The sequence below is a fragment of the Opisthocomus hoazin genome, chromosome 5 (assembly GCF_030867145.1).
Source record: "Opisthocomus hoazin isolate bOpiHoa1 chromosome 5, bOpiHoa1.hap1, whole genome shotgun sequence".
In the NCBI taxonomy this organism is placed as follows: Eukaryota; Metazoa; Chordata; class Aves; order Opisthocomiformes; family Opisthocomidae; genus Opisthocomus; species Opisthocomus hoazin.
In genome coordinates this window covers 3,587,642-3,615,220 of record NC_134418.1, presented here as the reverse complement: position 1 = coordinate 3,615,220, position 27,579 = coordinate 3,587,642, and the positions used below count along the sequence as shown (strand labels likewise).

General features: G+C 51.8%; 1 protein-coding gene across 3 annotated transcripts in view; it reads right to left on the bottom strand.

Annotated features, from left to right (window-relative positions):
* LZTS3 (leucine zipper tumor suppressor family member 3) overlaps positions 1-27,579 on the bottom strand; it is a 60,098-nt gene that overhangs the window by 10,956 nt on the left and 21,563 nt on the right. The window contains exons 1-3 of one of the 3 annotated variants that reach the window (XM_075420265.1): positions 18,992-19,105; positions 4,416-4,904; positions 1,984-2,814 (exon numbers count right to left, since the gene is read on the bottom strand). In XM_075420265.1, the coding sequence (XP_075276380.1) occupies positions 1,984-2,814; positions 4,416-4,865 (1,281 nt within the window). In that variant the 5' untranslated portion in view covers positions 4,866-4,904; positions 18,992-19,105. Of the gene's footprint in view, positions 1-1,983; positions 2,815-4,415; positions 4,905-18,991; positions 19,106-27,579 lie in introns of those variants that run through there. The other 2 variants (XM_075420264.1, XM_075420266.1) reach the window with 2 other exon arrangements.

The following is a 27,579-nucleotide window of genomic DNA, read 5'->3' as shown; positions in this document are numbered from 1 at the left end:
TCCAGACTGGGGTGTCCTGTCATCCTGAAGCTCCTGTCACGCATGAAATGCTTGGCTTTTCCTTCCTCCTGCGGTGCCTGCAAGGCCCCTTGCTGCTGTGCTCCAGTTGGGTCAATGCTCCTCAGAGAAACTCTTCTCTCCACCGCCTTCATCGCAAGATCCACTTTCCTCTGCTACAGAGGACTTGCCTGGTGCGTAATCATAGTGTCACAGAATTATAGAATCACAGAATGGTTTGGGTTGGAAGGGACCTTAAATTTCATCTGGTTCCAAGCCCCCTGCCATGGGCAGGGACCCCTTCCACCAGCCCAGGCTGCTCCAAGCCCCGTCCAACCTGGCCTTGAACACTGCCAGGGAGGGGGCAGCCACAGCTTCTCTGGGCAACCTGTGCCAGGGCCTCACCACCCTCACAGTAAATATGTCGAGCAAGACGTTTTAGGTCAGCTATTGTGACAGTCCAGTGCTTACTATGAATGGCTGAAGAGTTGTACCCCGTCACTTTCTACCAGTAGCAGCTTTCCCTGTATCTGACAGCCGTGGTGGTTCCCCATGCAGACCTCACTCTGTGGGTACCCAGATCCGTATCAGCACTTGTCTGTAGCAGATGCAGAACCATGTCACGCTGGTTTAGCTGTAGTTAGAGTGGTGTAGTTACTGCGTAGCTAAAAAACTGCACAATTTACTGAAAGTGCTCTCCGTGGGCTAGCTCTTCCCAAAAGGCAGGGAAATACATGATGAAGAACGGCTTGGATAGGAATCAACTTACAGATTAAAACACTGAAATTTAGGCTTCTACTTGGGTGCTGTGGAGATCTAGACAACACAGTCCACGGAGCCTGGAGAGCAAGTCAACAAGTATAGGTGTCTTCAAATTTTAGGTGTCTTGATCCACAAGCTGAGTCCCTATCTTTACATCGTTATCACCGGGTTAGCTGTTGCAGGCAGAACTATAGCAGTGGAGCAAATAATCAGAAGCCCATCAGCCGTTTTACTCTTGCAAGATCAGACCTAACTTGTTGGAAGACACAAAAGACCAGGGCAGAGCAGCTGGCTGAAGGAGGCATCATATGGGACAATGCAGCCTGCTTGTTCTGGGATGTAACTTGCAGATTGTACAGCCAGCCTCTAATAAGCTCTGCTGAACATCTGCAAATAGCACATTTCAGAGCCTAATTAATCCCAGCTTCATTGACTTTCTATCAGGATTAGCAGAATAGGGTCTGCCTGATTCTAGAGCTACATTTTTCCTCTGCACTCTTAATAAATTTAAAGTTCCTCGCCAGTCCATGGAAGGATTAAAATTCTTCACATGATCAAGCTGGAAAAAAAAATGTTAGCACTGGCTGCACAAACAGACTTTGATAAAATGTTCTAAAAATAGAAACAGTAGAAAAAAATATGTTAGACTCAAAAGGAAAACTGGAAAGAGGAATTTGCCTTTCAGCCTTTTAAGAGCGATAAACTTGTTAGCAACTGAAACCAGCTTGGTACAGTGGAAAGCATGAGGTAGACTTGGCTATCGGTATCATTCTAAGCTCATTTGCTTTATATCTTAAATTAAAAAAAAAAATCAAACATTTGAAAAGCGATTTGAAGGTTTGCCCAAACACAGATGTTAGAAGAATTTAATTAAAATAGATTTAAACTCAGTTTTGGTAGGCACAAATGCCTGTATGGAAAGACCTGTGTTCGCTGAAACTGGATTCGAATGTCACAGGCTGGAGTGACCTGAGTGTGAAGCTGAATCATTAACCAGCACAGGAAGCATGCACTAAACAATTGTGCTCGTTTTAGTTTAATTAAAAACTACAAGCTTGGGGCTCAGACAAATGAAGAGGTGACTGAAGCGTCATCTGTTACCTGGAGGCCACCGACCCGTAGTCATTGTCTGTGGGGTCCACTTAGGGCAAATGGGAGGTATTTTGGGCTATAAGAGCCCTCCGTGAAAACCTCACTCAAGGTCTGTTACACTAAGGCTCTTACCTCCCACTTGGTCTCTTCAATCTTTGGGAGAAACTCAGCCTGTTCCTTCTTGAAAGCCACAAATTTCTTCTCCAGCTCCTCTCGTTGCTGGAGGAGTTGCCCCATATCATCTTGGAGTTTTTTTTTCTCTTGCTGGAGCTTGAATATTTGGAGCTGCAAGGCCTGCTGAGCCCGCTGCGCCTTCTTGGAGACCTGTTGCAATTTGTTGGCATAGTTTTGCCTCAGGTCCTCCATTTCCCTCTCCCAGATCTTCTGCTTCTCCTCGAACACTTGGAAGATGGCTGCCTCACTTTTGTCCAAGTTCCTTCGCATCTGGAGGACCTCCTGCTCCTTCTCCCACAGCCGATCTTCCAGGTCTTGGATGATGTCATCTGTTGAAGGCGAGTGGAAAGGCATCGTTTCGTTGAGATGGTTCAGTCTGTTGAACGAAGAGGTGCTCTTGCTCGAAGACCGCCCGCTGTCTGAGGTAGATATCCCGTTATATCCCACGATGTTCTTGTCCACGTAGGTTGTACCGATGCGGTTGATGTGGCTCGTGGATGCGCTCATTGGACCCACGTGCTGGCTGTAGCCTGTCCCGTATGTGGGCAAGCTCGTTAATGAGTTACGGCCTGAATCCGAAAGGCCCCCCACTTGGTTTGTAGTCCTGTTAAGGCTGCTCTTGTCGAGTCCACTTTTGGGTGCAGATGGGCTATTGCTGTTGGCATGGTTCAAGCTCTTTCTGTTCTCTGTCACCCCGTTGCTCTGTGGCGGGCAGAGGTTCTGCATGGAATGGAAGTTTTTAGGAACTACTGGTTTAAAGGCTGAGGGTCTAACTAAGGGCTCATTGCTCTGCAAAAGGAAAAAGGACCACACATCAAACATAGCAGGAAGCTTGGTAACAACACACAAAAGTGATACATCAGCACAGGCTGGGACTGATGGAGCTAAGACTTCTTGGGCCAGCTCCATAATTCTCAGCCTTACTATGCTCTGGGCCATTTGGGATTTTACATGAGGGACCTGTGGTCACTCGTAGGGAAACACCTTCTCTTCTCTTGCCCCAGGGAAAAAAAACCATAGATTTTGACTCACCCCAAATGTGCATGATATTTCCCTAGAATACTCATTGGGTATTCTTAGTGCTCTTTGCAAGAAGGACGGCTGCCACCTGCCTACCTGACCTGATCAAAACAACTCTTTGATTTTGGCAGATTATATTTTGAAGGACTTCTAGCTTTGAGGGTGCATTTCCCTTTTGCTGAAAACTGAACTGAACTCTTGGATTAGCAGCCGTTCTGCCCCAAGAGCATCAAGTTTCCCTCCTGCTGGCAGTGATCTCTCCCCTGGGTGAACATCATGTCCTGGTTATGCTTGGACAGGAACATGTAGGAGCTGTGGCCCCAGCAGTGACACCGGGCAAGTACCATGCTGAAGCTGCTCTTCATTTGAACATTTGTGTTTTCTGCGTCCGTAAGCAATGCTGGGGGGTGGGGGGGAAGAATGGACTGCAGCTGTAAAGGATTTAGAAAGAATTTTAAAACCTTGCACATTCCTCGCCCCGTGAATGCACCTTACAGAAACAAAATTTTCCTCAAAATGGGTTTTAGTCTCCCCTACTGCACGTTGGGCTTTGGGTGAAAATTAACCCAGAGGAAGCTGCCTTTGAAAATGCCTTGCAGGAGAAACAGAATGAGCCCTGGTGAGCAGGCAAGGTTGGAGACCAAAAACCTGGCGCCTGATGTGGGGGACTGAGATGGACAATGGGGGCCGGTGGATTAACAACCCAGGAGACAAGGCCACCAAGTGTGGCAGAAATAATACTGCACAGGGCAGTACCCCCAGGCCACAATTTCTGGAAGCTGCTGGACTAGGGCAGCAGGCTTTATGAAATACCGCTGGCTCCGGAGCTCTGCTCCTCCAGGCCTGGGAGATGTTTTCTCTCCAAAGCCAGTATGAGCCACGAGGACTGGGCTTGGATGGGTGATAACGCTTACAGGGGTAGTTTTCAAGCCTTGTGAACTTGTCCCTCACAAGAGGCACTGGGACTTTGAACAGATTCTTGTAGCTGCTTTCAAGCAACAACTTTTGGTGGCAGTGGTCTGTTGGAGGTTGCCTATAAAAGCTCCCTCCCCATCAATCCGGGAGGTAGGCGCAGCATCTCGAGTAGGTTGGAGTAGCCAGTGACTTAAATACAGGCTTAAATGAGCTGCAAGCTTAGCTGTGGAAGACTTGTGATCATGCAGCTTGGGTTCCTGAAGAACTAACATTCCCCTTTGCTCAGCCCCCTGAAAGTAATAAGAATTATATTATCTGTACATAAAAATGATGCCATCTACATCATAATAATTAGATTATCTGTCAGGATTGCACCACTGCCCAAGGCTTCCTGGTCTGTGTTTTTAAAGATGTGCCACAGTCATCACGCTGCTCCAGGAGGTAGGGATTCTCACCTGGTCTAGTTTGCCGGAGATTGGCAGTATCTTTGGTGGGTTACTGGGCTCTCGGTATTGGGGAGGAGGTGGCATGTTCTTCTCATTGTTGGTGGTCACGTTCCCACAGATGTCCATCTTCACCTTCTCACCCTTGCGCAGGTCGCCGTTAATGTAGAGGGAATTGGAGACCTTCTCTGACTTGTATGTCTTCTCCTCGCCAGAGTAGCGGTTGGAGATCTCCCTTGTGGAGTACCCGTTGCGAGACCCCTCTGTCTGCCGGCTGCTGCTCTGTGTCCGGGTCCCCACGCTCTTCATGGCGAACTCCTGGTCGTTGGCAACTCCACTGCCCACGCTCCCCATGGTGGTCTGGGAGATGGGTTGGGATGGCCGGGGAGCAAAACTGTGGAAGTTCTCTGGACTGGGGTAGGTCGAGTCACTAGGAACGGGCAGCGTCTCTAGCGTGGCCATGGCAGCACAGAGGTGAGGTGGAGGCACAGGTCAGTGGCACTGAGAGAAGAAGAAAGAGGAAGACACTGTTAAATAGATGCCTTTTATCTACCATACCCTTTGCAGATCGGCATTGTGCAGAGGAGCAAATCTCTGGTCTAGATGGTGCAAGGACAGAAGCTGTCATGTCTCAGCATATGGTGTGGAGCAGACAATGGGACTGTCCTCCTCTCCATGACCTCCATACCCCCTTGGAGAAGCAGCAGGCACTGGTTCCCCAAATCCCACTCACTGCCATGCAAAAGAACTGCTCTGAAGCCTCTCAGTCCAAGGGTTGGGTGCTCTTGGGGGAAGGGGTTGCATGGGTTGTAGGGGGCACAGCTCTACAGCATCAGTTGGACATAACCATTTGCAGTTCCCAAGCTTGAATTATTTTTGCCACTTTTCCCAGGTTTGAACAAGTTTGTGTGGCCATGGGGATGGAAGGTTTCCAGCCCTGGTCCATTCATAGGCTGGCATGTCCCTTAGGAGTGATTCAACAGGGCTTAAGCAACACAGTTTCCATCTCTTCTGTGGGAGTGTTGTCCCATGGACTTGAGCTTTTAAAAAGATGCTTTTGTCCAGGTGTCATTGTAAATCTGCTTTTAAACCTTTATTCCCTACTCCATTTTATTCTTACCTGGGCTGTGCATTGGTCTGACCAAAACTAGACCCTCAGAAGTGGATAACATGCAGGTAATGGATTTAACAGTTGTCTCTGACCTGGTCAAAGACATTGGGACCAGTCCTCATGTGTCTGGATGCTCTTCCCCAGCTCCATTGCCATCACAAACCCCAGTCATGCAATTTCAGCCTTGACTTCATAGGCGCCCAGGCCTATTCACCGCTGTGTTTTGGGGAAATTCCCCAAATACTGATGGTTGTGTAGGTGCTGAATTTATTATCAGCTGAGGCAAAGTCCAGAGCTACTGGTGCTAAGACAGGTCTCACATGGGGACAATTTATAGCTTCCTAAAAGGCCTTTAGAATGCCCCTTCTGAAAGTCCCAGCTGAAAATCAGGCTGTTTCTGCACTCTTGGAACCAGCAGTAATGGATCTGGTCTGCACTGCCCCTCTACCCTCTGAGGGTGACAAAGTCTCTGTAGTCATGCTCCAGCATGGGCTGGGACTAGGGAAAACACTCCAACATGAATTTATTTCTCTCAACATAATTTCTTTAGTTACAGAAACCCATGTGTTTTCCCTGATGGGTGTACCCATGAAATATGAGCATTGGGGAAGCTGCTCCATGTTGAACTGAGCTGGAGCAGAAGATGGACATCTTGCAGAGAGTGACTGCATTCCCCACGATTCCCATTCCCTCTGCTGAGATGTTACCTCGATCCTCTGTAACGCCATCAACCCCACAAAAGCGTAAAATCTTATTTAAAGAAATAAAGAGACCCACAGCAATATTTTTTTGCTTGCCTCATTGAATAATGGACATTTCGAACCCGTACCAGCTAAGGATCTTGTTATCTGACAGAAGGGAGAAGATGCATCACAAAGTTTGAGTGATTGCAATGAATCCTGGGGTCTCTGTATTTGGGGAAGGGCTCTCACAGCTCAGTTCAGTCACTGCTTCACGAGTGTGCTGGCCCTTAGGGGGGTCTTTGTGTCCCCCCGGTGCCACTCCAGAAAGGCTCAGGTCTCCCTGCAGTCCTGCCTCATATCTGGCAGATGTCTCTGATACCTTCAGACTGGGCACAGCTGAACCAAACCTGGAAGAGCAGGGTTGGTGGCACATGGATGGCTGTAGATGCTTAGCTGAACGGTGTCCACCCAGCCCTACCGAGTTCATTGCCTTGGTCCCCATGGGCCAGAAAGGCTGCTTCTTTGTTGTCCCAGGAGCCCTTAGTTTCAGGTTTCCCAGGATAAATCATCCTGGAAGGGTGGGGGCTAAAGCAGGATTTAGGTGCAGGTCTCCTCCTCGATAAAAGAGGGATAACAAAATTTAACAACAGGACTTAACCAAAGTCCCTTTGGAGAGAGGTTCAGTGATGGAGGAGCTCAGGCAGGGTCAGCAGGTAGGGGAGATGGAGAAAATCCCCATTTCACTGGAGTTTTCCCTCTTCTTGGGGTAGGGATTTGAAACCAGCCCTCCTCAAGTAAAGCAGGAGACATGGGTTTATTTTCCTGGAGAGCTACCTTAGGTCTAAAGCTCGGCTTCGATGTGGTGTCTGGGGTCTTGCTATTTGCACTAATAATGGCATGGAGAAGAAAAATTAAAAAGGTTAAAGCAGTGTCTGTGCTGCTTGACTTTTTGCTTTTATTAAATTGCATTTCTAGAGGCTTCTGCCAGGCGTGCTGCCTGTATCCTCCTCCCCTTTTCTGGTGTTCTGATCTTCTCACAGAAAGCAGCCCAGTCGGAAATATGGCCCGAGTGCATGGAGCTGGCAGACAGATGTGGCAAACTGCTGTGCTGGAGGGAGAGGACACAGAGCTGATACCTACAGCGAGCTGGGAGAGCTCCCCTGGGGCAGAGCAGGGTAGGGAGGTGGTCACAGAGTGAAAAAGTGGTTTAAGGAGGTGCCCTGGTGAAAGCCACCATCCCAGCTGAACTCCTGGCGAGACACTATGGAGCCTCCATGGTCTGAGACACAGCAGATGTGCCCCATCGTGGACAGGGGACAAGGCGGCTGTGAGGTAGAGAGGAACATGCCTGGTGGTGTAACCTTCTCCATCCCCTTGCACATCACCCCACCCAAGGAGGGTCCTCAGGGTACTTGCCCTGCTGAGCCACCAGCAATATGAAGCGATGCGTGTTGGGTGAACGTTTTGTAGTCACTGCTAATGACCTCCCTGCAGCTTGCACCTTTGTGCCCCAGAAGAGGTGTCTCCATGTCACACACTGGTTGAGGTCTAAAGGCCAAGTAGCAAAAGGATACCATGCGAGCACCGCACGGCGCAGCGTGGGGACCTACTATGGTCAAAGCTCGTGAATGTTTATCAGTCATAAGTAACAGAACCTCCATCAGCAGAGAGAAGTGTGCAGGTCTGGTCAGGCATACAGCATGCAACATTTGGACATGTCTCTCTCCAGTGCACTGAGCAGTACTCAAAGGCTCACAACCCCGTTGAAGCCTAAAGGCACTTTCCAAAGAACACCACCAGAAAGAGTTCATGGGTGCACAACACCCAGGGATTGATCCAGGTGCCTGCTGGACACCCGGAGACTGGGTTGAGCAATGGAGCGATGAGGAGGAATGGAGACTGCCCGACTGAAGCCACACTTAACCCACGGTGCCTTTGGATTTTACTGATCATAGAATCATAGAACCATAGAATCATTAAGGTTGGAAAAGACCTCTAGGATCATCAAGTCCAACCGTCACCCCAGCGCCACCATGCCTGCTAAAGCATGTCCCTAAGTGCCACAGATACATGTTTTTTGAACACCTCCAGGGATGGGGACTCCACCACTTCCCCGGGCAGCCTGGTCCTATGCCTGACCACTCTTCCAGTAAAGAAATTTTTCCTAATATCCAATCTAAACCTCCCCTGATGCAACTTGAGGCTGTCCTATCGCTAGTTACTTGGGAGAAGAGACCAACACCCGCCTCACTACAAACTCCTTTCAGGTAGTTGTAGAGAGCGATAAGGTCCCCCCTCAGCCTCCTCTTCTCCAGACTAAACAGCCCCAGCTCCCTCAGCTGCTCCTCATCAGACTTGTTCTCCAGACCCCTCACCAGCCTGATGATTATTGCTGATGTCAGCACTGCACTGATGATGGCTGTTGAGCTGTGCCTTTGACTTTGCTCCCGGTCTGAGGTGGCTGCACCACAAGCGAGGTCCTGCTGAGACGCTGGCCGTGGCAGGAGGGAGGGGGGTTAAACACCCCCAAATGTCAGTGGTCCTAGAAATAGCCAGACTTTTCCCGCTCACATTGACTCACCCATCACAGACCGCGAATTCCTGAGACACATCACGGGCTGTGGGGAAATGGCCTTTCTCTGTGCTGCTCCAAACAGACCCTGTGCTTGTCTCTGGAGTGACCCTTGGTCACCCTCTGAAGGACATCCCCAACCTCACAAGCATGCAGGGGTGGTGGGGTGGGAGACCGGGGAGATGTGTCAGCATCCCAGCAGAGGTGGGCTTGAAAGGAGGGAGGGCTGAGCACTCTCACTCTCTTCTCCTTCTCCAGAGATTTTCTAGGGTCCCATCTGGGGTTCAGCTGTACCAGTGGGGTTTTCTAAACCTGTTACTTGGGAGAAGAGACCAACACCTGCCTCACTACACCCTCCTGTCAGGTAGTTGTAGAGAGCGAGAAGGTCCCCCCTCAGCCTCCACTACTCCAGACTGAACAGCCCCAGCTCCCTCAGCCGCTCCTCATCAGACTTGTTCTCCAGACCCCCTCATCAGCCTTGTTGCCCTTCTCTGGACATGCTCCAGCCCCTAAATGTCCTTCTTGTAGTGAGGGGCCCAAAACCAATCACAGTACTCGAGATCAAGGCCAGACTTTTTGTTCTGCTAATTTAGGAATAGCCTGCCTTTGGGATCTTTAATAGGCCACGTCTTATTTTATGGGACACCAGCCGTCACAGGAGGGCTGTGCTGGAAGGTCTCAGGTCCAGAGGAGGGAAAAGCAGTGGTTGCATCGCCTCCAAACAGTCCTCCCCAGCCCCGCTCAGCTGGTGGAGGAGAAATCCAGGTTCTCTTTTCCTCGCTGGGTAAATTGCACAGTGACATTTGCACATTTGCATGGATTTTCTGAAGGCAGGGTGAGGTCACTGAAAAGTTTGATCCTTCCAGGAAAAAAAAAAAGCCAACACAACAACAATCAGGGAAGGCAAGTGTCCTTAGCCTGGTGAGAGCCACAGCCCAGGCAGAGACGTGGCAATGCCATCCAGGACACCAGGAGGAAGGTGCCTGCTCAGCCCCATGGCGTCTCCATCAGTGGTCTTCACCGGCAGAGTATCACAGCCTTGCTCTGGCCTTGGGGACCTCCTGTCTCCCAGGCGGTGGTTTCCACATCAGGGAGGCTTCTGCTTAGGGTGCAGTCCCAGGCCCACCGAGACGTTGAGCCGGCATTCCCATTGAGTGCCAGTGTCCCAAAAGCGGGGAGGGGGGGGAGCTTCAGCTGCCTGCTCGGGATGTGGGATGAAAGCTTCACCACAGGGGCAGACTCTGAAAATAGACCTTTTTTTCATGGTTTGGGGATTTTTTTTTCCTTTTAACTGGGAATCATCCAAGAAAATAGTCGAAAAAAAAATGGTTATTAACGTATGTTTACTGTAAACCCAGGATCTGATAAAAAGAGCATACGGACAAGCATTATAAATATGTTAGTAGGGAGATTCCAGAAATGCCAGCAGGTCCCTGACAGTACAGCTTTGTTTGCCAAAAAGGGCCATTTTTTCGAGAAAAACAGCTCTCACGTTTGTGTCTCCTGGCCAGCTCCAGCTCCCCCTCAGATTTCACCTGGGTCGTTCCTCAGGTGAACTGTGAAATCCAGTTCTGAGCACAGCGAGGTAAGGCTGCCAGGCTCCGACGCAGAGCTGGAGGGTCTTTTAATCTCCTTCCAGGTTTGGAGGAATGCATGATTAAAAACTTCCCCAGGACATTTCTCCTCCTTAAATCTCATAACCACATCCCTCCCATGGGAACATGAACTGAAATTGGGTTTACAGGTGATTCCCAATGAGGGGAATAAGGATACTGAGCCTGGCAGTCCATGAACACAGCAGGGCTGAGGGAAGCTGAACTGGCTCGCCTTTACCATTCTTTCACTCCCAAATCTGTCCTTTAGAAGGAAAGAGCAGTCATCTCCAAGCACGGCTGGGCTTGGAAGAGGCCTCCGAGCCATGGCAGAGGGGCAAAAGCGGCTCCCCCTGCCCCGTGGTGGTGTGGAGAAGCTCCAGACAGGCGGAAGACCAGAGCAGGAGTTTTAAGCAACCTGCAAGCCACTGCCCTTCCCAGATATTTTATGTTTCCAGATGTTATAGCCCATCTACAGTGGTGAGGAGGCAGCAGGACCACCTCGCTCTTCATCCATGCCACACTCTCAAGAAGACACCAGGTCCGTCCCACCTCCCAAGGAGGACCAGCTCTACCCAAATCGCTCCTGAGTGATGTCCGCCTGTCCATCCATCACAGCAGCCACCACCTCTGAGAGCTGACGCTCAGCCCTTGCCGAGCTCCAGTTCCCCAGAGCCACGTGGTTACAGCAGGAACCCAAGAGAAGGGGCTTTCTGCAGACACAAAGGGGAAGGGAACCCTTCCAGAACAAACGCTGAGCTCATTTGCCGTTTCCCGGCATTACTGTGTTAATAAAAGCTGAAAAGGGTTTCTTTGTCTGCCTGGATCGATTCAAAGCACCCTTCCTGGTAGGCATCTCCACACCAGCACCTTACCTAGGAAAGGTGCCTTGTCTCCTTGGTACATCCAGCTTCTCTAGCCAGAGAACGCAACGGTGCTGCTCCCCACCACCTCCGTGTTGCACGACCTCCCTGTCCCATCCAACCGCGGTGGCCCCTGGGCCTTCTACCCCACCAGCTCCGCCTTGGAGACAGCAATATTTTTATGCCTGATGCAGAAAATCTGGCGTGAGATGTTGTGGTGGTGGGTAAACTCTTCACGGCCACCTCTTACCAAGGTTTCCTACCATGTCTGCAGCGCCGGGGGACCCCTAGATGATATTGTAAATATAATAATCCGTGAAACAACTCCTGCGTCTTCATGTTTGCCTTACCCAAATGAGTTAGCGAACGGCTTCCAGTTAGGGAGGAGAAAAATTGCTTTCAGATAAGCAGCTGAATGGTTAACTAAGCCTAGATTATGAAGGCCTGGCTGTGTTTCTGCCTGACTAGGTTAATTGTTAACACGCTGGTAACAAAGGCCTTTGGGAGACATACCTAGGCACCGTGCCATGCGAGAAGGAAATCAATCACTGGTCTCGGGCAGAGAAAGCTCCAGCAAACAGCGCGAAAGCAAGGCAGTGCCTTGGCACACGCACCACCCCAGGCATGTGGTCCTGGCAGGATGGGCAGCAAAGGCATCTGAAGGTCAAAAATTCCACCCCCCGCCAGTTGCGGTAACAGGTGTGCCCGTGACCTTCAATAGCCCAGTTTGTTTGCGTCTGTTTTAATGAGCAAGCAATTACCGACACAATGAAAACATGCTTTTTTTTTTTTTCTTGGGGTAGGACCTACACCTACGCTGTGTTTAGGGCTCTGGTGGCTCTCCAGTTTGTTGGCAAGCGGTGTCGGAGAGCTGGTTCAGATGGGGAAGAAAAAAGTCATCATGTCCTGGGGTGGTGGAGCAGGTCAGATACAACGTAAAAGGGGTGAAAAAATGAATTTGCTGTGGTCGTTTCAGCTTCTTCCAGAAAGATATATGGAGAGGGAAGAGAAGGCTAGTAATGGGTCAGCAGTGAGAAGACAGCTCTAGGGAGCAAACCAACCTTCATCCAGAGCAGCATTAACAAGCCCTGGAGAAAAACCACCACTGAAATGCAAGACCTGCAATCACACTCAGCCAATATATCCGTGGGAGGTGTTTGAGTCTGGGTCTCAGCAAAGCTACCAGCACCTCAGTGGCTGTTGCTCAGGTTGGTGTGGACACCCAGTGTTCCCACAAAGTAGCTCCAGCAGTGATGGTGAGGTGGGAGCCCACCTCCTGCTCCTTGCCTGCGCTGGAGAGGGTAGAGATGGGCACAGGGGAGAACCACTGCAGTGCTGGAGGGGATCAGATGGACCTGCCTCACTTCTCAGTGCTCCCATCTTGCCCTGAAAAATGTGCTGCTTGCCTTCGTTGTACCACCATGCACCTCCAGAAGGTTTTTCTCTTCCTACCAGACACAACTTGCAGTCACATGCCTTTGCTCCAGGCTGAGCAAACAGCCCTCAGCCTCTCCGTGCACATCATGTCCTCCAGAAAGACCATTCAGCTCCTGCTTTCCTCCTGTGTGTCACAGGCCATCACGAGTTACCTCCTTACAACCCAAACCTGGCTGAGAGCACCTCCACAAGGTTCGATTCAAGAGGCAGGGGTATCGCCGCTCCTCTCCCACCCGGCTCCAGGGCATCAGAACCTCCTTTTCTCCTACACCCTTCTCAAGTTGTCTCCATCTGAAGAGGGGAACAGAATGAGCTTTTCCTGTCTCTCACAGGCATTTTTTCCAGCCCTCAAGTAATGCTTGTGGCTCTTTTCTGCACCTCCTCCAACTCTTTTTCCCCCACTCCAACATCCTGGCTTGGTGGCTGGCAGGTTTTCCTCCACCACTGAAATACAGCATGAAAGCGCTTGAACCTGTCTGCGAAAACATGCAGATCTCAGGCTTTTTAACCACAAGCTTTTTCCAGAACCAAAAGCCAAACAAAGTTAGACGAACAACTCCCGCTGCCTCCCTAGGACACAGACCTCTCTTTTCTCATTTATCCCTGCCGAAGGGAGTGGGAGCTTTGCGATGGAGAGATTTTTTCCCCACTCAGGGCCAGAAAGCAAGCTCGGGAAGGCAGGCTGGAGGGTCAAGGAGTGCCAAGTTCTTGTAGCCACCTTCAGACACCTCTCTGACCATGAGGTTGCTGCGCGTTTGCACGTCTTACAGCCCTCTGTGCAAAGGCTTTGCGATGGCTGTTGGGCTACCAAGAGATGGACAAGCTCTCCAGCAGCACCCGAGCCCTCAGTGCCAGGGCAGACTCCAAACAAGGACATTGGCTGGCATCTCCTAGGGCTCAGCTGAGCTGCGCTTTGAGCCTCGGCCCCTTTTGCAGCATGAGGCTTCTAGGGCTGTTGGACCGCGTGGCTGCAGATCATTGGTGTAAGACACATCCAGACTGGAGAAGTCCCATCGTTACTTTTTAAGGAGGTTTTGAAAGAGGCTCCTGACTGCAGCTGGCAGGGTGATGGCGTGTAGGGAACGCACCAGTCCTGCTCAGGGCATTAGATATTTGCTTTTGTTAATGCTAATGTCAGTGTTAAGAAGGGCTGATTTGCTAGGGCCTTTCCCCAGCGGGATACATCAGTGCTGCTCGGCTGTCCTGCATCTCTGCCAGGGCTTGCACGGAGGTGTTGATTAGGAGCTACATGATACTTCAGCTCTGGTGCTGGCTTTGCACACAAAAAATGAGCAAATGTTTGTTTTCTCCCCCCAAGACCCTGTGGTTTGATGAAGCCATGAAGTTTTTCCCTTGGAGCCAGGGGAACTGCAGGAATCGTGGCCCCTAACCAGCTTTGCATTGAGCCCCTCTGTAAGAGGGATCCCATCCGGATCTGCTGCTCTTTGGGTCTCTCCATGGACTGATCCAGCTCACAAATCTGGCAGAAAGTCAACCCAAACCAACAAGCAGTTTGCTGCTGCGATGGCAGCTTCCAGCCGGTTCACTGAGGACAGGGCCACGATCAGGGCAGAGGAACGGAGAGCTTGGGCAGGAGCAAACCCTACCAGAAAGGGGTTTTGGAGACCTCAGCAAGGACCCGCAGCACCTGACTATAGCCCGTGTACTCTGCAGAGACCTTTGCAGGTCTGCCCCTGAGCACTGAGAAACGAGGAAGGCATGAATTCAGAAAGCAAAGCAACACCAAAGCTCTCCTAGATGCCTTCTTCTGGGAGCAACCTCCATGTGTCCTAAGGCTATGTCCTATCCCATCCGGTTGCAGGCAAGCAATTGCAGAAATCCATCCTGAAGCTCTGTGCTACAATCCCAGCTCAGGTGTCCTGCTGAGGAACATCCAGTTCGGGAAGAAGGGGACCATCCTGTCCCTCTGTGAGCCCCAGCTTTTCAACAACACCTCCTGTCCCAGCAGCTGAGAGCACTGGGGGTCAGCATAGGGACCTGCAGCATCCTCAGGAGAACTGGGCCCAGTTAAAAGCTGTCAGTCCCCCCAGTACGTGGCGATTTCTGAGATGTGAGGACTATGCTTTGCTTTTCCCTCCTGTAAATACAGCGGCATCGGGTCAGGGTGGCAGGATTCGGGGCAAGGAGGTCCCCGTTTCGGGGGCTGCGCTTTCTTGGTCTGCGGTGGGAAATAAAAGCAAGCGGCAGAGAAACGTTTCCTTTTCCTTTCCGCCTGCTAATGAGATAATTACAGCCTTTTGTGTTCTGGGAAACTACTTTCTCATTACGGGGGCCGCATCAGCTATTTACATAATAAGCCTGAAACAAAAGAGATGAGATGAAAAGACCCAGGCGGCTCTTCCAGAGAGCCCGTCTTGTGCTGCTGACAGAGAGCCCATGGGATGGTGGCTTCCTCCATCCCCGAGGTCCCTCTGCCAAGGTCTGGAGTGGGTGGCAGCACTCGGTCTGGGATGTCCCCAGCATGGGATGCTCCTCGCTCTCAGCTGTGGGGGTCCCTGGTGTCCCCAGAACCAGCCCAACGCGCTCTCAGAAACCACCCACCGTGATTCCCATTGCTGAAGGATTTGGGAGACGTGGCCGTGGATCAGGACCCCATGTGTGGGTGGCGGGGAGGGCTGTGCCAGCTCTGCCCTGATGTGGTCAGCATACATGGGGCTCTCAGTGACATCTTGGGACAAGCCCACCACCTGAGGATGTGTTGGGTACCAAACTGTCCCATCTCCTGGCCCATCTCCCATGTTCCAGTTTCCCGGTGCCCCAGCTGTGGCCAAGGGACACACTGGGTACCAACCTGTCCCATCCCACATCCCATGTCCCATTTCCCTGTCCCCCCAGCTGGCCAAGGGACATTCTGGGTACCAACCTGCCCCATCCTATGTCCCATGTCCCATTTCCCTGTCCCCCCAGCTGGCCAAGGGACACACTGGGTACCAACCTGTCCCATCCCACATCCCGTGTCCCGTTTCCCTGTCCCCCCAGCTGGCCAAGGGACACGCTGGGTACCAACCTGTCCCATCCAACGTCCCATGTTCCAGTTCCCTGCCCCCCCCAGCAGGCCAAGGGACATTCTGGGTACCAACCTGCCTCATCCTATGTCCCATGTCCCATTTCCCTGTCCCCCCAGCTGGCCAAGGGACATGCTGGGTACCAACTTGTCCCATCCTACGTCCCATGTTCCAGTTCCCTGCCCCCATAGCTGGCCAAGGGACATTCTGGGTACCAACCTGTCCCATAGTGTCCCATGTTCTAGATCCCTGCCCCACAGCTGGCCAAGAGACACGCTTGGTACCAACCTGTCCCATCCTACGTCCCATGTTCCAGTTCCCCGCCCCCACAGCTGGCGAGGGGACACCGGGTACCAAACTGTCCCATCCCACATCCCAGTGCCCTCTCCCCGCAGCTGACCAAGGGACACTCTGTGTACCAAATGGTCCCCGCCAGCCTGCCAACCCACCACCTCCCTTCCTCAATAAAGGCCCCATTGTTCTCCCCCAACAAAGCCTGAACAGTGCAGCCTGCTCCACCTTCCCCCAGCCAATCCTCCCGCTTTGCTATCAGTTTTCCTCCTTGGTTGGGACGCTGCGTTTAAGGGACACGCTCCACCGCCACCCCTCCCTGTCCCCGTCCCCCAGGAAGCGGCCGGAGGGGGAATCACTGCGAAGCACAGCCGAAACCTCTGCCGCAGAGTGCATGGCCTTGCCTCCGGGCTCTCCTGCCTGTCCTCCTTCCCTGTCCACTCCCGGGGGTGCTCCTGGGACCATCACAGAATCACAGAATGGTTTGAATAAGAAGGGACATTACAGATCACCTCATTCAACCCCCTGCCATGGGCAGAGACACCTTCCACTAGACCAGGGTGCTCCAAGCCCCATCCAGCCTGGCCTGGATGGACATCCTCTCCATGTATGTGCTACCTGGGCTGTGCCTCTGTCACATGCAGTGACACAAGAGTCCCTGTCTGCATCATTTTTGCTTTGCGCTCCTCCCCAGGAGTGGTGATGATGAGGATGGTGAATAACACCAGAGGCTTGTGCTGGGTCCATGCTTGTGGACCACATTGCTGCCCCAGAACATCCTTCCACAAGCACGAGGCTAGGAGAGCCCGGCAGCTACTTGGAAACCTCTTATTCACAGCAAAAAAAAAAAAAAAAAAAAAAAAAAAATCAATAAATCAATCTGGGCATTACTGTTCTCATCCAGAATGAGCTGCTCTGCCTGTCCCAAGCCCGATGCCACCACAGCTCCTCATCTCAGGGCATTCACAATTTTAATCCACAGTATCTTCTGGATCTAAAAGAACAGACAAAGGTATGGAATAAAAGGCCAAGCACGTGTCAGGCTGCACCAGTCTTGAGCTTCTCCAATAAGGAAAGAAATCAAAATTTCTCTGGAGGCAGCAGCGGGGTGGGAAAAGCCCCAGAGAAACCTCAGCGGGTGACGTGGAGATGTAATGTGGTGCTCTGCGATTTGTATGGGGTCCCAAGGAGGTTTTTTGGTCTCCATCCTTGGGGGTTTTCGAGCCCTGAATAGACCAAGCAGGGTCTGGCCTCATAGCCGAGCCTGCCTTGAGTGGCAAGGTGGCTTGGAGACCCCCAAGGTCCCTTCCACCATGAATTATCTTGCCATGGAGGATGGAGCTTTTGGCAAGCCACCCCAGTCTGTCCACTGGTGTTGCTCTGGCTGGGGCAATGGGTCCGCGCTGCTGGCACAGTCCTCATCCTCAGGGACATTTTTCCCCCTTTCCCAGGCTGCTATCATGACCCCTGATTTCAGATCCAGGCTGGCATCCTCCAGGATGCACCCAAGGGCCGACAGGAGGGATTTCCCATTATGTGGCATGTCTGTCCCCATCGTCCCAAAGAGCAGAGGGTGCCAGCGGGCAGGATGGTTTCACCCCAAACCACCAAGGCAAATCCCACGTGTCTGTCAGGAAGGCTTCGGACACGGTCTCGTCCGTGCCCACCTACGCTTGTGGCTTCCCCCAGAAGATGCTCAGCACTGGCTGTGGGTTGGTCATCGTCCCCAGCACAGTCACAGTGACAGCCACTGCCTGGAAAACACCACACAAGGTGGTGGCACAAGGAAAACTCCCTGAATTCACTCAGCATAGGGAAAGAGCAATTTGATGGAGCAGCCTCAGTGCTGGCTGTGGGGCTGAGGGTCTGGGATGCTCCACGCTGCAAGCTGGGCCACTTGAAGTCATCCCAGCCCTGCGTGACTCAGTTTCCCCTTATGAAGAAGCTGCCTTCTCGGCAAGGTGGCTGGAGATGAGCTGCTGACTGTTGAGCCTGTGGTGCCGCCTGATGTGGATTATTGCAGTGGGGGGTATGGGGGAGGTCCCGTCCCGTTGCAGCATGCGGGCACGATGCTGCTGTCCCCTGGACGTCCCCCAACGGGGAGCTACATCCCTTGCCTGGCATCCCAGTGCCTGCCTGAGCATCCTCATCTGGCCCCACCTCCCAAATATTGGGGGTCCCAATGTGATCCCCTGCTACAGATCCACTCCTTGGCCCCGAATGCCTCGTGGTGGGAGCAGGCGTTCCCCCCCCGGCCTTGTCCCCAGACCTCCCCTGTGCGATTTAGACCCCTGCCCTGACCTGTGCATTGCCAGGGAGAGGCCTGATCCTGCCCTTTGGGGTGAGCCATCATCCCCGGAGAGGTACCAGGCAGCCTTCCCCATGACCCCTGCCTGGCTCTGCCATCCCCAGACCTTGCCCAAACCTCCGTCCCAGGAGGAAGGACAAGGAGGGGGCTGGCCACCGGCTCCCACCCACCGCCCACGCCACCGACCCAGCCACAATTTATCATTAACTCGCCCTGAGGAATTTCAAGGGCATGGAGCCAGCCCGGAACGTGCTCGCTCCTCCCTGGACACTGCGCTCAGAACAAGCCCCCATGGTGGCTTGTCCCCGCGGTGGCTTGTCCCCACTGCTGGCATTAGTGCCGCTAACTGGAGTGGTGCCCCAAAATCTATCGGGGTGCAAGGTCCCGGAGCTGGTGGATGCCAGCTGGATCCAGAGTGAGTTTACAGCGAGGGGAAACAGCAGCTCTCCCCACCCTGAGCAACCCACCTCCATGCACCCCCTCTCTGCTACGACCCCCCCGGTGCCAACGCAGCGCAGCGGGTATGTTCCACCCCAAAAAAGCACCTGCAGCGGGTCCAACCAGCTCAACACCACGCTAATCCACTGAAAAGCCGTCGTTCCCCTGCCCGGACGCTTTCTGGGCTCAAACAAAGACAGCCAGTGAGAGGGGGAAGGAGAGGAAAGGAAAGAACCCCCCTGAAAGCCAGCACCCCCCGAGATTTACCTGGGCAGCTCAGGGGTGCATCCTCCAGCTCCCTGTCCTCCACAGGTCTCAATGCTCATCGTCTCCCTGCTTGGGAACCCGGGAAAAACCCTAAAATAATACCTGTGGGGAGCAACCTGCTGCTGGGCTGGGGCCAAGGGCTGCACTTTGCTCGGCGTGATTGGCCACCGCTGGCCCACGCCTGCGGGATCTTAACTCTTTCTTCCCATCGGCGCGGAGATGAGCCCCGCATCCTCAAACGGGGACTTCGGGGTCCAACGGGTCCGTTTGCTTCAATAAGGGACTTGGGAGTCTGATGACTTGGTTTTGCTCAAATAGGGATTTTGGGGTCTGAAGGCTTGGGTTTTTTTCAAATGGGGATTTTGGGGTCTGACGGCTTGTTTTTTTTTCAGATAGGGATTTTGGGGTCCAACAGATTTGTTTTGGTCAAATAGGGATTTTAGGGTCTAAAAACTGGGTCTTTTTTTCAAATAGGAATTTTGGAGTCTGACAGTGTATTTTTGCTCAAATGGGGATTTTGGGGTCTGATGGGTGGGTTTTGCTCAAGTAGGGATTTGAGGGTCTGAGTGCTTGGTTTTGCTCAAATAAGGATTTTTGGGGTCCAAAGGATTGGTTTTTTTCAATTAGAGATTTTGGGGTCCATTGACTTGTTTTTGTTCGAATGAGGATTTTGAGGTCCAATGACTTGTTTTTTTTTCCAATGGGGATTTTGGGGTCTGTTAGTTTGTTTTTGCTCAGACAGGGTTTTGAACGTCCAATAGCTAGGGCTTTTTCAAATGGGGACTTTTGGAATCTGACAGCTTGGTTTTGCTCAAACGGGGATTTTGGAGTCTGATGACTTGGTTTTGCTGAAATAGGGGTTTTGGGTCTGATGGCTTGGTTGTTTTTTTTTTTAAACGGGGATTTTGGGGTCCAACAGCTTTGATTTGCTGAAAATAGGGATTTTGGGGTCCAAAAATTTGGTCTTTATTTCAAATAGGAATTTTGGGGTCTGATGACTTGGTTTTGCTCAAATAGGGGGTTTGGGGTCAGATGTCTTGTTTCTTTTCAAATGGGGATTTTGGGGTCCAACAGCTGGGTTTTGCTCAGATGGGGATTTGAGGGTCTGACTGCCTGTTATTTTTTCAAATGAGGATTTGTGGGTCCAACAGCCTATTTTTGCTCCAATAGGAATTTTGGGGTCTGACGACTTCTTTTTGTTTAAATGGGGATTTGGAGGTCGGACTGTTGTTTTCTTCACATGGGGATTTTGGGGTCTGATGGCTTGTTTTTGCTCAAATGGGGATTTTGGGATATGCCAGCTTGTTTTTGCTCAAATAGTTATTTTGGGTTCTTCCCAGGACGCTGCTCCTCAACTTTCCCATCCCGATGGGGATGCTTCCCAGCGTGGCTGAACTGGGAGCCCACTCACCACGGAGAGAGGGGCAGAGAGCACAAGTCCAGCCCGGTAACTTTGAAACAGCCTCAGCTTTTCTTTTCAAGGTGATTTGGGTTAATTGATATCTGAAATCTCACTGAAGCGCACAAGAGAAGCAGACTGAGACCCGGAAAGGACATGTTTTCTTCATGTGCTAACACGGACCCGGACCCATCTCAACCCCAAACTCCCTGATAAAGCTGTGCACATATTAACAGAAAAATAAAGTTATGGAGGAATTCGGTCCTGCTGTAGCCCCTGGGCATGTTTCAGCACAGAGAAAAGGGAAAGGGGCAGTCATTTTCTCCCCTGGTTATTGCAGATGAGGAAGCAAGCATCAAATGATCCATCTGTCCATCTGTCCTCCCCTAACTTTGGCATTTTCCAGATGGTTTCAGCCCATTTGGACAAGAGAGATGATGCCCATCACCCCAGAAGCCGGACTAGGATCCTGCCCTCCCTCTGTTGCCATAATTATTTGCTGTCCAAAAGGCCCCATCTTTCAGAGCAGAGCCCTGGTGATACAGGATGGTATGGAGCTCCTTCTCCTCCCTCCCTGGCTGCCAGCGCTGCAGCAGGAGAGCAATCAGGCTTCCCGTCAGGGGCTGGCCTGCCTCAGCACTTACATTGGGTTATTTGCAGTGGTGAAGGGAGTGCAAGGAGGGAAACAGAGCTACACAAAGCTGCCGCTAATTTAGACTTATGTGCTCAAGAGACTTTTCTATTGGCAGGATGTCTGCGTATCAAAGGAGTCACTGGTCGCAGCCTCGCAAACATAGCATCGTCAACGGTGGGCTAATAGCAGCAAGAACAGTAAAACAGCAATAATCCCAACAATAATCAAATATGGGTTATGCATGCATTTAAACCACGGCAAAATGCACTGCTGGGGTGCATGGGAAAGGTGTAGATTATACCAAAATGGATTCCTGCAGAGACTCAAGCTCTTAATTTTGCCCTTTGACTTCAGAAGCAAAGAATTCCAAGAAACAGGCTGGTTTATACATTGCTAGAAGAGATTCCCAGCAGCAGGATGCATGGCACACACCTTGGAAATAGCTACACAGCGTAGATAGCCCTTTCCGCCCCAGAGGTAGCTCTTGCATTAACCAGAGCTGATCCAGGAGCTTCACCAGCATGTGGGCCTTCATCCTTGGTGAAGATGCCCAAGCAAAGGAGCCCTTGGCTGCACAGCATGGAGATGCAGCGTGCCCCAGGCTCAGCAGATCTCGCGGGAGGCAGGCAGTTTCCTGACATTATGGCTGGTTAAGGCTGTGCTTATTCTCTCTTTGGGAGTTGTGTTATGTCTTAGTGCTTCCCGCAGATGAATAAATCATGATGAAAGAGGCTTTGGAGAATGCTGGAAACTCCAGGATAACCGATCGTTCTGGTGCTCTCAGGCAAGTCATAAACTCTTGAACTATGAGTTCCCATTTCTAACCTTGGTTTCCGGTCGCTGAGACCTCTCTACCCACCAAGCCCACTTCCACCAAAGCCCCTCCACCACCTCTGAGAGCCAACAGAGATGCCCTGGTTCACAGCCAGCACACCATCGTGCAGGGGCTCCTGCATAGCCAGCTGCATCCAGGCCACTGTATTTCCCTGTCCCCATGGGACAGAACCACTAAGACTTGGTTTTATCTCTTTGGGGGTTTTTATCTATGTCTGTGCTGCCCTTTTTGGGCAGCCACGGTTGGACTGTGCACCCAGACCTGATCACCTGTGGTGCCTCCAGGTAGTGGTCCCTGTTCCCCACCATAGCAGACTCTGGCTGGAGAACCATGGGTCTGACGATGGGTTCTTAATTGTTTAAATTAGACAAGGTCATTGTTATCAACACAACTTGCAAGAGATTTTCTTTCCCAGACACGTTTGGCAATGTGGCTAGTCTTGTGGGGACCCTGGGTAGATGACAGGGAGCGGCACATCCATCAGAGCATCTCTGACAGCAGGTCTTCGGTGCCCTTTTGGTGGGACCGGCAGCTGCTATCTCAACCCTGCATGGACTTCTCTGTCCCAAGTAGCCCCCTGACATGGGTCAAAAGCTACTGTAATACTCAGCTCAGTTGCTGTTAACCTGCTCCTGTGCTGGGGTCAGCCAGGAGCAGAGGTGACAGAACTCCAGGAGATATTTTCTCCACCCTCATCAGCCAGCCAGAATCAACAGGAGCCTCATGAAAGGGCTGTTTGGGCAGAGGGGACCTGGAAAGTCTGGCTGAGAGCATGAGGTCCAGCTCACCAGTCTGGGGGAAGTCTGAGCCTTGAGCTGTGTGGAGCCATGGGTGGGAAGCAGAAACCATTTGGGAGCTGGAGACTGAACTCAGGCTCATATACAGCGAGTGCTCTACAGAGACCCTCAAACCAGGCAACCTCCAGCCTGGTATTACAGGGTTAGGGGCTACCCACCTAAAAAGCCTTCCCTACCCAGCCACAATGGACTGGCCTCCTTCTCCCTGGGGGAAGAGGCTTTGAACATCCACCTGGACTCAAACATACATCCTTCAAAGGGCTCTTGAAACTGGTTACACCCTTCATCCTTTCTCCCGCAGTTCTACAGCAGGGAAGGCTGTCATTGCACATGGTTCACCTTGAGGGCATGCACAGCATCCATCACTCCCAGCTCCCAGCTTAATCCTTTCAGGTGAGAAATTATGGCTGTGGTTTTCCCCATTCAGCCCTGGCAGATGGCTCAGGGTCAGCCCTGTACCCATCAAAACACAACGCATCCCACTCCGGTTTCACCCATGTGGCCACGGCAGCAATTCCAGTCTTTGTCCCCAAACAGCCAAGAGAAACCCAGCAGCCCCCAGGCAGCACCCCCAGACATCGGAGGCTCCTCCATCTCGGGAAGGATGGAGCCAGCTCCCCCATCTCATGCACATCTCCAAGCTGCCGTAGGGGGCTGGCGAGGGGTCCCGAGGCTGGGTTGGCGCTGTAAAGCTGGGTTGATGCCTGCTGCTGCAACGGGGGACACTTTCTCTCTCCAATCCACGACAACATCTGCCCGCTCAGCTTGAGGCAACACGAACAAGCCAAAAGACTCTGGTTTATGTCATCCTGAAAGATGTTTTCCTATTCTGGCAAAACCATCCCTGCTGGTATAAGCTGTCTCCTCCTGTATTGACACAGGGCAGACAAAGCCTCTGCAGCGCTGGCAAGCCACAGCCTGGTACATTGCCCAAGTCTTCCTGTAAATCAGGAGAGGTTCCTGCATCTCCAGCTGCGGGTGCTGAAAGCCTGGCGTGTGCGCTGGGATGCTCTGGCATGGTGGCTTGGCCTTGCTATGTAGGTCAGGTCTGAGCTGCATGGGGGAGAAGATGTGATGCTCCGTAAAAGCTACTCCTAACCATATGGCACTCCTGTCCTGCGCCTGCTCATCGTAACTGAAGAAATGCACATTAAATGACCACCTTCCTTCCTGCAGCAAACAAGAGGGATGAGTAGAGCGGGGTTTTGTTCACCAACCCTTCAAACCACACAGCCTCCGTGGGGGAGGAGGGAGCCTTTTTCTCTCACAGGTGTTCAAACCACCTTAATGCCAGCAAAGACCTTCATCTAAAATTTATGAGCTGAAGAAAAAAAAAAGAGGAGAGGGAACAAGGTTGGCCTTTTTCCCTGCTCTCTCTTCACGTATTGACGAAGCAACCCCAAGAGAAGCAGTGATGGTGGCAATGCTGGTGAGATCTCCAACAGGCTGTGGGCAATACTCCATGAGAAAGTCAGGCATTATCAGGTTTCCCAACTACTTTCTAGACCGGAGAATCTTGCTTAAACAGCCTTGGGTGGTTACCCAGAACGAAGGAAGCAAACCCCCCATTCACTGTCAAAAAGCAGCAGGCCAGGTCTCGTAAAAATAAATTGGAGCAAAATAAATTGCCCACCTTGGCTCGGGGTGGAAGAGTATTTTCAGCATTAAAAGGGAGGAATGTTGGGGCTAGAACCTCAGTTGTGTGTACGCATGATGCCCAGTCCACCTTCTCTGTCCCTGCCCACCCACTCCATCTCCATCCTGGCCAGCTTCTCTGGGCAAGATGAGGTGTCTTCATCAAACAAAAAAGCAAGAGGGTCCTCTAGCCCTGGGAAGATGGAGCTTCTGGAGGGGCGGTGGAGGACCAAGCAGGAAGCCTGAAGCACCTCTGTGGTGCCTACCAAGCCTCTCTGTATAGGACTCAATGTCTACATTCCCTTTTCAGTCCATGGGGATCCAGCCGACACAGTCCACAGACCTCAGGGAGGGGTTGTTCCAACTGAAGGTGGGTGTGGGCTGAAACACCATTTAAATCCATGACCTGGTGGCCCTGGGTTCCATTGGGAGCTTACAGTTTGCAGTTAATAAATGCCATGAGTACAACAAATACATCACCCAGCTATTGCCTTCCCTATGGCTTCCTTGTCCTCAGAGAAATGTGGGTATTCCCTGCCCTGAAGACAAATTCCTCTGCAGTCGCTGGCACTGGACCATGTCTGGAAACAAGTTTTCCCAGTGGGTGAACCAGTGGTTTTGTCTCCGCTCCCAGCTCTCTTGCTTTCTTTTCTTTAGACTGTGCATGGCCAATTCCCCCTTTCTCAGCTCTCTAAACACTTCTTGCATCAAGAAGAGTGTGGCCAGCAGGACAAGGGAGGTTCTCCTTCCCCTCTACACTACCCTGGTGAGGCCTCATCTGGAGTACTGTGTCCAGTTCTGGGCTCCCCAGTTCAAGAAGGATGAAGAGCTACTGGAGAGAGTCCAGCGGAGGGCTACAAGGATGGTGAGGGGACTGGAGCATCTCCACTACGAGGAGAGGTTGAGGGAACTGGGCTTGTTCAGCCTGAAGAAGAGAAGGCTGCGAGGGGACCTTATAAATGCCTACAAATATCTGAAGGGTGGGTGTCAGGAGGATGGGGCCAAGCTCTTTTCAGTGGTGCCCAGTGACAGGACAAGGGGTAATGGGCACAAACTGAGGCACAGGAAATTCCGTCTGAACATGAGGAGGAACTTCTTCTCTCTGAGGGTGACGGAGCACTGGAACAGGCTGCCCAGGGAGGTTGTGGAGTCTCCTTCTCTGGAGATATTCAAGACCCGCCTGGACAAGGTCCTGTGCAGCCTGCTGTAGGTGACCCTGCTTCGGCGGGGGGGTTGGACTAGATGACCCACAGAGGTCCCTTCCAACCCCTACTATTCTGTGATTCTGTGATTCTGTAAACTCTGCCTGGGTTCTGCTTCCCAGCCATCGAAGGATTCAGGCTTGCTTCACCTGCAGGCTCGTCCTCCTCAAGCCGTGTGCTGGCTTGGATGCTGTGCAGAGAAAATGAGGAGGAAAGTTCTTCATGACCCAGCTTTTCAACCTCAGTTGGTGGCGGGATGGCCCAGAGCTAGAAGTCACCTCTCCCTGTATGTATTAGTCCTAAAACACAGCAAGAAAACACCCAGGTTTGACCAGGCAAGTGGCATGGAAGAGGGTAGGAGCAGAAGGGTGCACAGCCAGAATATGTGCTGCAGGTACGGGATGATGCCTCAGGATGTTTATTGATCTTTTCTCCTGAATATTTGCAGTCAAGGGGGGTTTGCTGGTTGTGTCAGGGGAGTGTGGCCCCTTTGACCAGCACTGGTGGCGGAGGAAGCCTGTGTCCTGGAGACACCTGTGTCTTTGACCTCTGTTGTCTGTCCAGCCAGAGGAGAAAGGCAGTAGGACAGAGACAATTTGAAGCAATAAAACTCAAAAGCTCAGAAAGGATCCACAGGCCAAAATCACTCTGGTTTGGAAGCATTTTTGGCTGGAGACCTGCAATCACACTGTGATTTTGCTCTGGCAGAAATGACTTGGATACCTTTGTGCACCCTGGAGCAACCTTCGGAGCAACTGAAGTGTTTGTGTCTCACCAAGCCTTTGTCCTTGCAGTGACAAACTGGCTTTCTTCTGCGGTTTGATCACAGCCTCCTTCTTGAGAAGGGGGCAGCGAACCATTGAGGTGATCCTCCACGGCATGCTGGATGGAGCAGACCATTGAGGTGCTCCTCCACGGCATGCTGGATGGAGCAGATGGCTACCTGGCGTCCACTGATGTCCAAGCCACAATAGATGCCAGGGCTGGGGTGAGACCTGGCTCCAACGAGACCCTGTTCCTGTCCATCAGGCAGAAAGGTGGACGGAGACCTGTTCCCAGCTGCGCGGAAGCCAACAGAGCAGATGTAAAACCATTAACTCCTTTTGCTCCTTTATGGACGAGGTGGATGGGGAAACCCAGGAATGGGCTTTCTACAAATCTGCCCTTCTGCTCACTGTCCGTTTGGCCTACTGACCTCACCCCATCACCTTCTGAATAAGCCATAGACAGTTTAGGGTGAAAAATGAAAAGAAGGCGTTGAGTGGAAAGTAGAGGATGGGCCAGAGAGGGAAAATTTCCATAACTGCATAATAAAAGCCGATTACATAAGGGCATCTTGCGTCATCTGCTGCTGGCATCTCCGGAGAAGTAATTACATCTGCACCACACATCTAAAGAAAATATTATCACGTTAGCTTCCAAATCCTATAATTAGCTCTTGCAAGATATGTGCCAGGGGCTTTATCGTTTCATGTATATTGGCTATAGAGCTAGACACAGATACACGCATTTTTTTTGTTTGCCAGCTAGGAAAATACTTGGAGTTTATTGTGGCAGCTGACCTGAGTCCCCGTGGGAAGGGTGGCTCTGAGGTTTCGAAGTAGTGTGTAAAGAGTGAAATATTTCCACGGTCTCCCTCGGTGCCTGCCGGGCTGGTGGGGGATCCAGTGGGAGGGCAGGAAAGGCAAAGCCGGGGCTTGGCTTTCCCTCCTCCTTCAAATGCTCTTTGGTTTCTGCCTTACTGCTCTGAACCTTGGGAAGCCATTTTTCACTTGCTAGCTAAATGACCTGATTTGCAGGGAGGTGTTGCTCTCAGTGGTTTCTGGGCGCTCTGCTCTATTAGATTAAAAGAACCCTTTTGTTTGCGCAGCTTTGGACTTCAGAACCAGCTTGGGGCTTTGAATGCTTCTCCCGTCCCTCCAGAGCCTCTGCAAAAGGAAAATAATGCTTTGAAATGGATGCAGAGGTTGCAAACGACTTTGTCTGAGGGCTTTTTATGTGCTCTGTCTTGCTCGTGGAGCCGGAGATGGCCACGGACAAGGCTTCGCGTTCTGAGGGCAGCTGCCCTTTCACAGGGTCTGGCAGC